Source organism: Brachycentrus maculatus, unplaced genomic scaffold, assembly GCF_059751285.1.
Source record: "Brachycentrus maculatus isolate JH-2025_06_01 unplaced genomic scaffold, ASM5975128v1 h1tg000674l, whole genome shotgun sequence".
Lineage (NCBI taxonomy): Eukaryota > Metazoa > Arthropoda > Insecta > Trichoptera > Brachycentridae > Brachycentrus > Brachycentrus maculatus.
Window position 1 is genome coordinate 354,808 of NW_028281406.1, and position 13,855 is coordinate 368,662.

Sequence of the window (13,855 nt, forward strand, 5' to 3'; positions counted from 1 at the left end):
CGAGAGTCACGAATCGAGCGTGTCAATGTCAGGTGGCGGCTGAGGTCGTCCAGAGGTACAGACACGAGTGTCAAAGGAAAACCGTCCCGCTTAACGCGAGAAATTGATGTTGTTTAAAAACACCACTATCACAAAGAAACGGTGCTTAAAACAAGTACTTGATGTTTCTATCACAAAGAAACCGTGCTTAAAGCGAGTACTTGATGTTGTTCAAATCACCACTATCACAAAGAAACGATGCTTAACACAAGTACTTGATGTTTCTAACACAAAGAAACACGCTTAAAGCGAGTACTTGACGTTGTTCAAATCACCACTATCACAAAAAACGGTGATTGACAAAAGCGTGTACTTATATATTGTTTAAAAACACCTCTATCACAAATAAACCGTGTTTGAAGCGAGTATTTGATGTTGTTTAAAAACACTCCCATCACAAAAAACCGTGCTTAAGGCGAGTATTTGATGTTGTTTAAAAATACCACTATCACAAAGAAACGGTGCTTAACACAAGTACTTAATGTTGTTCAAATCACCACTATCACAAAGAAACGGTGCTTAACACAAGTATGTACTCGATATTGTTTAAAAACACCACTCTCACAAAGAAACCGTGTTTAAAGCGAATATTCGATGTTGTTTAAAAACACAACTATCATAAAAAACATGCTTATTGTATGTATTGATATTGTTTAAAAACACAACTATCGCAAAGAAACCGTGCTTAACACAAGTACTTGATAATGTTTAAAAACACCTCTATCACAAATAAACCGTGCTTAGAGCGAGTACTTGATGTTTAAAAACACCGTTTCAACAAAGAAATGCTTTACATGCGGATTTGAGCTTTTCTGTGCTTAGAAACTTTAAAACTATGTATAGTAAGTTTTTGTAAATGCCCATAGAATTCACTGAGTCATAAGTATTTTCAGGCTTTATCCTCAGTTAAAAGTTGGGATGTCCTGAAATACTGCTAAATAATAATCACATTTCCTTAATTTAAATTTATTTAAATTAAATTTTTGAAGTATGTAAGAAAATTTGTCCTTAACATGAGAATTAATAATGTGCTTAAACTGATAATTATGTCAGAAGAAGTAAACGCTACAAAGATGGACGTAATTCAACAAAAAAAATATTTTTATACTTAGTAAGATTCATATTCCTCGTAGAGTAAACGACTCCAATGCAATATACCAATTTTTATTTTACGACTATCCAAATAGCTTAACTTTGTTGAAACCTTTGCTTGATCCCAAAAGGAGATTTTAAATATTGTTTGCATTAAAGCTTTTTGAAAAGTTCGAAAAGGCTTGAGAAAAGTTGTACGGAAACGTATACAAACTTTTCCCTGAACGTTTCTAACTGTCCGAATTTTATTTCAATTTCAGTTTGACGCCTACTTTCAATTATCAATATACACTCCCATTGCCCTACTTAGCTTGAATGGATTTTAATTACATTCGCAGTAATATTTCATTATCGTCATAACGCAATTCAATGGAAATTCGTTGTCCTTATTATTAATTATTTTTAATTTGGATTGATGATTTATGATAGTGCCAAAGCTTCATCGATATTTTTTTAAAATGAAAATTGTATTTAGGTAGTTTGGATATGTGGAACGAATGAGTGAGGAGAGAACGGTAAAACAAATTTATGAGGTGAATGTAATTGGAAAAAGGAGCAGAGGAAGACAGAGGAAAACTTGACATGATCAGGTATGTCAAATACTTGAAAGCGGGCAGGTCAAAAGTCGAAATAATCGGCGGGTATGTATGAGGAGATATATGAATGCCGAACCCTCTTCTAATGGAACGGAAAGTCTGCTGACGACAGTCAACAGTCCGGCTTCTCCTGAGGATTTTACATGGTTTTCTCCCAGCAATGAGCAAATGCTGGGAATTTCCTGATCAGGCCACACTAAATTATCCCTCCTGTTTCCAACACAGATTAAAATATAATATATTTTTTTAAGTTAGAAGAATCAAAAATCCTCATAATGATCTATAAACCTTGTAATAAGCACGGTAAATAATAAATGCAACTCCCATCTAAAAAAAAAACTTCTTGTCGGTGGTAGTATGTTATTTGATATGCAATAATTTTGGTGATATTTATTTTTTGATGGATCGCTATGGGCTTCCAAGTATGGATTCCCTGCATTCTCGAGGCGTCACGACTCGGCGCCAGAATGAGGCACCTATAATTATTATATAGTGGTTTCCCGTTTAAGATGGGCGGCATCTGCTTCTCAATAAGGCGTAGTCACTTGTTATTGTTATTTACCACGATGTGCTTTAATTAATAACGACTATTGTACGCAATAGATCATAGCTCCACTCGGACATTCTTTGATGAATGCTACTTAATTGTAAATACCAACTTATTAAAAGGTACGACTTTTTAATAAAATATTTGAGAACAAAAAAAAAGGGAAAAAATGGAAGGATACGGAAGAAGCCTATATCCAGCAGTGGAAGAAGAAGACTGGAAGTCATTTTATTTTTTCGTTAATTTTTTGACCATAATTTTCTTATCTGAGATGTATTCAAAAGGATTAATCCCAGTAATGAATAATGTTGACCTCGAGAAAATAGTTATAAGTACAATAACACCAGTTCAAATTAACTGCGTAAAAGTTACACAAGTTATTACAACCCCGAGTGCCCTAGCCATTACTGTTATTCTCATTTTCCTACTTGCTATTCCTTCTATTTTTTTTCATGTAGAAGTAATGTACTTCGCCTTGAACTACATTTTCTTCATCTGTATCCCATCAAATATGTTCCATTCCTAAATTCAGGGAACTGGAGTTTATGACTTATGTAATTGGTGCCTTTTGCACCATCTGGGTACGGATAAGGGTCAATGAAGAAACGATGCTTAGCAAATCATTGAAACAATATGGCATGTCAATGGTAATCGCTTAATAAAAATCCTTCTTTATTGCTTTTTCTTGTAATTATACTAATAAGTATTAATCCCGTTTGTTCACTTTGGTTCTTTCTCGTCTACTTACACAAATCGTACACGTCTCCACACCCTCGATGGCTCCTTAAAGACCCACTTTGGTGGTTCGCCTTGTGTTTATTGTGGTCGTTTCATTTTGTAAGATACGCCCGAGCGGTTCATATAATCGAGATAATGGTCCTTATACGACGGTAGCCGATGTCCGCACGACTGATTGCGACTCTGCGGAGCTTTATACGGAAATATTTATTAGCCGATTAATGTAAAATCGAGAGATTTATGCTTTGGGCCTTCTCGGAAATGCGATATTTTTTGCTCCCTCCAATATTACGCTAAAAAACTCGGCGTTATTGAATTTTCAATTTATTGGATCAGAGAGTTCTCGAGATACTTTCAACGGGAATATTTATGCGAAATCGTGTCGCGGATATTAAGCATTTCATTTTATGGCCATTTCAATACCGTCTCTTTAAAGGTTTTTGTAAACCTACTCGTTCCTCGTTATGCGAGTACATCGTTTAACGCTTTTCTACCTATATATACTCGTCCGTATTTTTTTAATCAATGGCTTATATTTTATATATACAACTGAGATGCTTTTTAAATTAATCACTGGACTAATACAAATACACTCTAATATTTTTACCATGTCTAATGCTTTCCTGTGTCTTTCCTTAAACGGTAAATTCATAAAATAAAAAAAATAAAACTAAATTCCTGTCTATGTGAAATCTTCTTCGCTATGAGAAGTAATATATATTTTTTACTGTTTCTATCTGAATTACCAATTATGTACATTTCAATAGTTTTCTTTTGCCAAATCCACGGTTTAGTCGCATCAAAATTTAAGATTACTACGATAATGTCGTCTCCTCTGATATAAACGATTCTTAGAATAAAATTTAAAACTCAATAACCAAATAGATTTATCTCGAATTGTCGTTTTTGATTCAGCATTGTTGTTTTGTGATTATTTGAATATAATTGCTGACATACAAGTGTTTTTTGTTGTGATTGTATTTACAGGTATATAAATAAAAATTGAAATAACACTGTTCTTATCATTCATCGTTCACTTAGTGTAATACCGCTTTAAAAAACACAACTTCGTACGTTATATTACCATACCACAAAATTAACAATGCTATTAATGTACAAAAAAATAATAATGTTCGTTTGTTCAAAATCTCCTAAATTTATTCACTGAAAGCTTTGAAATTTCGAAACCACGTTGCATTTAAATATACACACGTATTTTATATATACCTGTGACAGGTAAAAAACATGCATTTTTTTAAATACAGCTATTTCGACCGCAATGGTTGCGTCATCGGTTTAACGTAACAACAATTCTTATCATTGGTTAAGGCGGACAGCATGCTTCTTGACAGCTGCCAAAATGCTGTATTCCCACGAACATTGTGAAATTAAACGTACGAATATTAGAAAAATGTGTTTTTAGTATATCTATTATTTTCCATTTAACCAGGTAGTATATTTATTATAAAAATACTATGCAGCCGTAGGTATATGTATATTGCGCATTTGTTGATGCGAAACATCTTGTATTAAGTCGAGGATTATCACGCTTATGAGCAAAGCGTGTTGTGTAAATTTTCAAGTAATACACGGCGCTCTGAATAATACAACCCGTATTGATATTACCCTTTTAACTCCACGGATTAAAATATTATTTTTATTGGCCGCGCGTTCTTCGCAATCTGCTATAGCGATGCAATCCGCTCACTTACGTTAAGTGATTTCATTAACGTTACAACCAGGCATTAACTGTAATGACTATACACTTCCGTTATTTTGTTTTCATGAGTTACATTTACCAAAAATGTATTTGTGTGGAAAAAACTGTATATAATATGTACTTAGTCGTTATTTCATTTTCCACAATCCGTACGTCAACATTTAAATGAATTTTTAACCATTATTTTGTATCTTTTTTTAAACTTAAGCTCCAGTGTAATACATATCATCGTAAATGTAAAAAATACACATGCAGTGTAAATCCAAAACTCCAAAATGTTTTCAAAATAAATACCAAGCCGCTTTTTGAACTTTTTACTGTGCAACAGATCTTTTGAGGTAAAACCTGAATGTTTCTTCTCCATTTGAAAAATATTTAGTATATTTAAAAGAATAATTAAACAATACCTTCTCTTTAAAATGCGAAAACAACACTTTCTGCCCTGTAGCGGGTAAATATTAAGTTAAAAATATGCCGCTTTTGCTGGGATATAGTACATTTTCTGGGCATTCCGAAAACATGCACAACTGAAAATTGCCGATTTTTTATTTATGACGTTCTTGAAAGGAGTGAGTGATATGAAAAATTCATTTAAATACCAAATATTAAGTTAAAAATATGCCGTATTTGCTGGGATATAGCACATTTTCTGGGCATTCCGAAAACTGAAAATTTACGATTTTTGATATATATGACGCTGTTGAATGGAGTGAGCGATATGTATGTAAAAAAAGTAAGGAAAAAAAACAAATTTAGAGGAGCGGCCTTGCCCTTCGATTGTACGTAATTAGAGCATTGAATGTCGATGGGCCGATGACAGTCGCCTTCCCCGCGTTGGCGTTGTGTGGTCCCGCGTCACGAGTAAAGGAAGGTCTGGATAAAGCGATTAGTGACGTAATGAAGCGTCCTCACACGAGCGAAGGTATATTATCGGATTATCGGCTACCTGCTCCCATTCTTCCCTTCATGGTTTCATTATCCCTTCTGTTTGTGACCCCCCGCTCTGTATTCCACAAAATAGCTTTCTGGCGTTCTCTATTGACTTTTGTTTCCTGTTTCTAAGGACGCTCTATGTAGTCTCATTAAAAAAAATAACATAAACTAATGAAAGTAAACATGTTCCGCTTAAGGGGTAAATTAACCACTGAAGAGGTCATTTCTTCATATAGGATTTATTTAAACAACTTTTATTTAAGCTTTACCTGGTAAATATCACTATGTATTTACTTAAATTTTACGTAAAACTTTAATTAAAAATGGATAAATATCATCACAAAGTGACTGCCAAATCAATTAATGCAATTTTTTAAGCATATGTAACTAACTAACTAACTAACCATCACGCCGCTTCCCCGCAGGGGTAGGCAGAGAGAATAGAGCGCCACACCACTCTGTCTTTGCAAACATTCTTCGCCTCTTCCACGTTAATGCATCTCCTCATGCATACCCGCCGATTGTTACGACTCCTAACCTGACCACTTTCAAGTATTTGGCATACCTGATCGTGCCATGTTTTTCTCGGTCTTCCTCCGCTTCTTTTCCCAATAACATTCGCCTCATAAATTTGTTTTACCGTTCTTTCCTCACTCATTCGTTCTACATATCCAAACCATCTCAACACACCTTTCTTAATTTTATCGATAATGCTTATCTCAGCTTTGCATTCCTTCCTTATTTCACTATTCGCACATCTATCATACATCGTTTTGTCGCACATTATTCTGAGAGATCGCATTTCGACTGCATTCAGTCTACTTTCATCCTTCTTTTGCCAAATGCATATGTTCAAGCACTATTTACCCTCTGATTACAAACAGCCATATAAGTTATAAAACGTTTTGACCAATATCGCTAGTCTTTTTTTTTATTGATTGGAAGATATGGCTTCATTGTAATACATAAATCCGCTAACGTACATTTTTCTGTACATGAAGTTTAAATAAATAAATAAATATTATAGTTGTCTCAATTTGACACGAAGTATCTATCGTTTATACACAAAAGAAAATGGAAATCTGAGCATCCCAGGGCTCACGACCTGGCATTTGGCTGGCTCATTTTTAACACTTGTAACATCATCATTCCGCCCATTATTAAATCTCATTGTATGCACTGTTGTTGAATCTCTTTTACATGTTAGTTGTAATTTTGACACATTTCAAATTTCGGGTGACGGATGATGGTGCCCTCAGTTGAGAATTTGTATAGAATATTCGATATTCTTTCCGAGCGCCTTAAGAATTATTATGTACAGTAAAATTTTCATTATAACCAAAATGTGGTTATCTATAAATTTAATCAAATTCGAGGCAACTCCTTATTTGATTAAACTTGTACATTTATATTAATGGGTCGTATTTCTACCCCTTATATGTAGGCTTCTAATTTCATGTATTATTACGGCTATTCGCAGACAAAGGAATTATTTAATTTACTCTTCATCCAGTTCGCTGAAATTTCCTTCAAAATAAATTCCTTTCAGTATCTGTCCAATAAACGTTTCGTCAAATGTTGACCCGTGTCAAATAAAATTATATTTAACACTTTATCATCGTCCCTTAATAAAGGACGAAGGGATGTTTGGGATGGAGTTAGGTCGACAACAAGACGCTGCCTCCTCTGGTTTTGTCGATAACGTTATTAATAATTGAATACGCATTTTATACTGTAGGAATACACTAGATCAGGGGTTCCCAATCTTTTTCAGCCCGCGGCGCACTTACAAGTTTAGTATTTTGTCACGGCCCCCTACTTTAGTAAGCTATTTGGAATAGATAATGTGACTATATACATATGTATTTATATTATAGTCGAAAGAAAATGGTACCTACAATAGTAGTAGTTGGATAGAAAGATGCTAGCTCTCGAAATAGAAATTGTTGCTTTATAGGTACCCGAGAATATTTGTGGTTTCGGATAATGATATAGGATCGACTCACGGCGCCTCTATTGTTTTTCTACGGCGCACCAGGGCGCCGCGGCGCACACTTTGGGAACCCCTGCACTAGATACAATGAATAAAATTTAAAAAAAAGTTTTCTTTAGAACTAAATAAATCGGAGTCACAAAGGAGGTCATATTTTTTTCCATCAGATAAATCAATTACGCAAAAAAGGACAGGTAGATTTTTTGTTTTAAATTTAAGTTTTACTTAAATCTAAAATAATGTTTTGCTTAGTAAATACCCACTATTTCTTAAAATGTATTGTGACACGTGTTTCGATGCATTCAGTGTCATTCTCAAACACCGTATGTGAACCCAAGTTTCAATTTTAGACTCCTGTCCTTGGGGCGTTAAAGGTTAAAAAGAGGGTTGGAGATTTTTCTTATTTTTATTTATTTATATTTTTTGTTTCTTATCACTGGGAACATAGACAATAGGGGGGAGGCGTTAGTCATTGTCATATTGTTTATTATGGGTTTATTATTATTTTAATTTTTTTACTAACTATTTATAATTTATATTAAAAATAGATTTTACTACAATGTGACTGCCGAATCAATTTATGAGATTTTCTCTTGCTAAAAGACTGATGAATTATATTATTTCGGAGTATTCGAAGAATGAATTACGACTTAAGAGACCTTTTTCATTTACGCGCTTATTTTCTTTTGTTTGCAGGTTATGGGAAAACCTTTGGAGCCAAAATTCAGGAGCGGCGAGGCGAGGCAGGGGTGCGGGGCGAAGCGGAGGGCGGGACCCCCCTCCCCCGCCCCCGCCCCGCCCCCCACGCCGCCCTCTCCGCCCGCGGACGACAAGCAGAGAAAGGGTAAGATTAAGAAAATCACTTTTATTACTCCAAGGGTACTCGATCGACGATTTGAATACGGATAATGGTTCCACGAAGACCAAAATGGAATAATTATGAAGTCGATTTCCGAACGCGATGTTCAAATTTGTATATTATCTCAAAGGCAGATGTAAGATAGGAAGTAATGAGGCATATTAAATTATATTCAATACTATGATCCGTACAAATGTTCCTAATTTAACATCATCGACTTGCTAGATAATTTCCAATCCTTAAGAAATAGTTTTCATTAACGATATAAATTATTTTAATACTTTATTTTTAATTTAATTTTTACTTAGTAAATACCACTAAGTGATAATCGTGGTATTTAACTAAGCGAAACTCAAATAAAAATAAATAGATTTTACCACAGTGACTGCTGAATCAATCAATGAATATCTTTTAATACTTTAAAAATATCAACCGTCAAGAGCTTGAACCACTTGAAGCGTCATTTTAACAAATTTACTGTTAGTAAATGTTGCAATTCTTGGGATCCTTATTCAGATTTTGATATAAATAACGTTACTGTAAAGTTAGGTTTTTTTTTCAAAGCTTATTGATTAGATATATTATCGGTTCAAAATTTTTTGTTAAATTTAGTACCCCTTAATAATAATAATAATAAAACCCTTATCCGCACCCTTCATATACTGGGCACTGCATACGGGCACTACTTCATATGAACACAGTGTTATCTTGATCGTTTACACACGAAGGAAAGGTGATCAACCCTTAGCTTCAGGTACCAGTCCAGGGTAATATTGAATAAATATTACAGTGAAAAAATTACTTAAATTTATTTGACCCCCTTGGGAATCGAACCCGGGACCTCCAGAACGGTAGCCGAGCGTGCTGACCATTACACTACAGAGGCGGACCATTAATTAATTTTTAATTAATTATTATTATTAATTAATTATTAATTTTTACATTTGAATTTTCCAATCACTCTACAGATAATATATGTTTTTGTAAACAACAAATCATTCTGATTTATTGGGGTTTTATGTATAATACACTTTGTTTACGGAATTTAATCAAGTTTATGTACATAAATTAGCCCCACGTGAGTTCTCGCGAATTCAGTAGATATTCCTCCTTGTTTTCCGCTTCCTTCGTTTTCACTAAACGCGCCATATTACCCCACTGACCTTTTGTAATGCCCTCTTGACACAATACAATCACAATAAAGAGCTTTCTTTCCCCTCGACAACTGAGGAACTGGGGGTATCGAACGAATGTAGACGAAAGTGAGTGTGTAGCCTGATGGAAGAGGTCCTCGCTGTGAGGGCTCATCAACAAAACACCGGTCCCTAACAATAACGTGAAGTGCATTTGAAACGTTTCAAGTTTTCACGATGAGCATACTTTTCTATCTCCGTATTAACGGTTTTTTATTCAAATCGTTTCCGGTTTATTTTAGCCTAAAATTTCCGTGTTCTAACTGTGGAGATTCTTGGCATAATGATACAGTCACAAACGAAATCAATACTTTGAATACAATACATTTTTTTCGGTAAACTCGTGTAAGCTTGCTTTAATTTTAGTACCCTAGAGTATTTCAGTACTAATAAGAATTTCCGTGCCAAAATGATCTTATAATTAACTAAATTGATCGAGAATACCTACGTTGATATAAAATTTTAAAATACTGGTAATTTAAAAATAATGTTTCTCGTCAAAATTGTCTGTTTCGAAGATCGTCAATTAGTTAGCTTTTTATTTGAGATTCATTAAATTAATTCAATAGTTTTACCGTCAATATTTTCTATGCTCTGTTATCTCATTACCGCGCATTTATCAAAACCCATAAAGATATACATTTATATTAAACCAATCTCCGTTTGCCGCGCGCGTGTTTCTTTGTCTTTCTTTTCTCTGTTAATATTCTTGTTTGCTCCGCTATATTCAATTACCTACTCTGACTTCTGACCTATTTACGGACTAAGCTCATCAACCCCTCACCCCAGATTTTCTGTGTAGCTACGTCATTTACTGAACAAAGCCCCCGCGGAAATGGCTTTGCGATTTGCTTCCTGAATCCGCAAAAGTAACTCGTTGCCATTTCGAGTCTGTTAATCATTTTATACCGCCCTTCTATCATCCCCTGTATTATTTACCGAATAATTAGATTTTGTAATCTAGATATTTACTTATTTATAATTATTTCAATCATTCGATATTTATTAAAATCAAGGCTGATTTATTTCCGAGAGCAATTCACGTTTATTTTCAATTTGTCACACAAAGAACTAAATTCTTTTTGAAAGAGATACTCTTCGGGCAGGTACATTATTACAAGTTTATTGAACGTTCACAATACAACGTAAACAGTTTCGAAGGGGTATTACCCCAACTACTATTAGGATTTCTTTTCTGTTAAAGCAATCAATGGTAGGCGAGCGGGGATAAAAGGCTTACCTCCATACGTACATTTCGTAGTGCATACATATATCCAGACGTACGACTACTTTGGGTTTGATTGCTTTCTGTTGAGCTTACTACGTTATTTATCGGCGGAGGGATGATAACCCATTCCCGAATGGTAAACATTGGGGATTACATTATACTCTACTTGTGTGTCGGAGCTGATTTTCCCGAGTACGGCGGTTCGCTGATGAGATCTGTCAATATTGGATATCTATACGGGAAATCGTTTTCATACTAACGTAACGACGTTCGTGCTGGGGCGTTTCGAAGGAAAAACATACTTATTAACTCAGCCGAATAATTTTATTGCGAACGATGTAATTTGGGGTTTCCTTTGATGTTTTAATCTTTTGTGTATTTATTCGAATGATGTAACAATTTTCCTGTGTTTTACATTAATTGTTTTTCTCCGAAACAAACATCGCGATATTTTTAAATGCGTATATTATTTTCCCTCGAAAATGTTAAATACATCTTTATACTTCGCATTACTCCGAAACATTTTAAAGGCACGAGTTTTCCTTTCCTTTAAGTCTTATTATTGCTTTGTGTAGGAGGAAGGAAATTTAGAAAATCGTTCTTTTCAATTTACAGTGGTTACGAAGCCTTTATAAGCGAATTCCAACCCCTCGCCCATACCGACTCTTCCCCACACTCTTCTCCACATTTTTCTTACTCTTAGTGGAATTTGTTTTCCTTCTTTTTCATTTCACATTTATCGAATATAAAATAAAGTTTATTGTTTTACGTTTTTCAGTAATTTACAGTATTGTTACACTTTATATTATGAAATAAAAAATAAAACGTGTTATACGATCACCACGTAATGAAATCTCTGCGCCTTAGGATACATTGAGTCGAATGGGGCAATGCACACGTGTGTGGATTAAACGTACGATTTTTTATTTCGTTTTGATTAAGGTTTACGACGCAGTTCCTCGCTATGAAGCAGTATTCGATTTTTATATTATAAAAATTGGTTATATAATGCTTTATTTGACGAAAAAGTTTTATTTGATGAAAACGAAATTGTTTCACAAAAAAAAATTACAAGATCAATCTTAATATTAATTTTCTCCGCGAGCCCGTCAAATAATTAATAATAATAAATTTGCTTAAATTTAATAAAAAAAACTTTTTGGTTCAATAAAAATCTAATTTTCTAAATTTCCTCAATCTCACTTTCCTCCCTGCAGACAAGCCTCTAAAAGTAGAGGTTTTGCGGGCTATTTCCTTTAAAAAAAAAAGGAAATTTATGTAATCATTAATGTCTCTTTTTATGTTTAATATTTTTGTATACATACTGGGTAAGCCAAAATTACAAAATTACACATTTTCTTTGATAAACCGGTGCCCGAATACTACCGTTTGGGTGTTGCGTTTTATCAACGCGTACGTTCGCAGGCAAATTTGTAATGCGTTTGATTTGATAAAACGTACGTGTGCAAATGGACTTATGAATTATACGTCTCGAAAGAAAATACACGGAATCCAAATATTAAACGCCGCCATCGCATGTTAATATAACGAATAGTACATCATATTATTATGAAATATCGTTTATAATTGCTTAAGAAATTCGGCCTGATTGTTGATTTGTTACTTTATACTGCCTGGGTGTTGAGTTTATGACGTGTATTTAATTTGGTATGTGAGAAAACATTTACTAGGATTATTTTGTGTGAAGAATGAGTACAACAAATTACGTTTACCGCAACCGTAATTGTTTCGCTTACTCACGCAAGTTCTCCACACCTACCGGCATTGCGAGTATGTTTCGTCGCGTTTTCGGGCTGTTTCGCACATCGTATGCAAATACCGCGTGGGGGGTGTTATTATTGAATATTCAATGTAAATGCCGGATTGTGAGGGCCCTCGGTTAAGGGTACAACGTACAATGCTTTGTATCGTGTACGGCTTGTTTCTCTCGCGTGGTGTACTCAACACTCGTGTTCCGCGCATACTACCGACACATTACGTGCCACGTATTGCGAGTGAGATATGCCCGATCCGATCGGCTGTGGGGTTAGCTAGACTATGGACCGCTTTCAGAAACTGATTACAGAAGCTTTTCGAATTTTCAGTGGTACGACTCATATTGCTACTATTTTTTATTTGTATTTATTTCATGAAGCACATTATTATAATTAAAAAAAATACATTCATGTATTTTCACTGGTGTGAAGAATGTAGGTATGCTGGTGACACATTGGTGACAAAAACATAGCCGCAATCGGGTGCATACCCGCATAGTTTGGCAAGCGTATTCTAGATTTGTCTCTCCTAGAAACCAGTCACTCACTAAGAGCTACCTAGTAATGTACTCATTTATAATAAACCAAAGTAAATGTACTCATTTATAACAAACCAAAGTGAATGCTGGGAACAGAGTGAATGGTGCACTAAAATCAGTTTTAGCAAATAAAAATCTATCAGCGGAAGCTAAACTGGCAGTACACAATGGAGTTCTGGTTCCAACCCTTATGTATGGAAGCGAAGCATGGAGTTGGCAAAAGAAGGATGAAAGCAGACTGAATGCAGTCGAAATGCGATCCCTCAGACGAATGTGTGGCAAAACGATGTTTGATAGATGTTCGAATGATGAAATAAGGAAAGAATGTAAGGCTGAGATAAGCATTATCGATAAAATTAAGAAAGGTGTGTTGAGATGGTTTGGACATGTGGAGCGTATGAGCGAAGAAAGAACGGTTAAACAAATTTATGGAGCGAATGTAGTTGGAAAAAGAAGCAGAGGACGACCGAGGAAAACTTGGCACAATCAGGTATGTCAAATACTTGAAAGCGGCCGGGTCAGGAGTCGTAATAATCGTCGGGTATGTATGAGGAGATGCATGAATGTAGAAGAGGCAAAGAATGTTTGCAAAGACAGAGTGGT

At 34.8% G+C, this 13,855-nt stretch overlaps 1 protein-coding gene across 1 annotated transcript in view; it reads left to right on the plus strand.

The window, feature by feature from the left end:
• Positions 1–9,112, plus strand: part of LOC148300671 (uncharacterized) — a 110,414-nt gene extending 101,302 nt beyond the window's left edge. The window contains exon 4 of the mRNA XM_088274452.1: positions 8,355–9,112. Within this exon, the coding sequence (XP_088130578.1) occupies positions 8,355–8,567 (213 nt within the window). The 3' untranslated portion in view covers positions 8,568–9,112. The remainder of the gene's footprint in view (positions 1–8,354) is intronic.
• Positions 9,113–13,855: the final 4,743 nt, after the last annotated feature.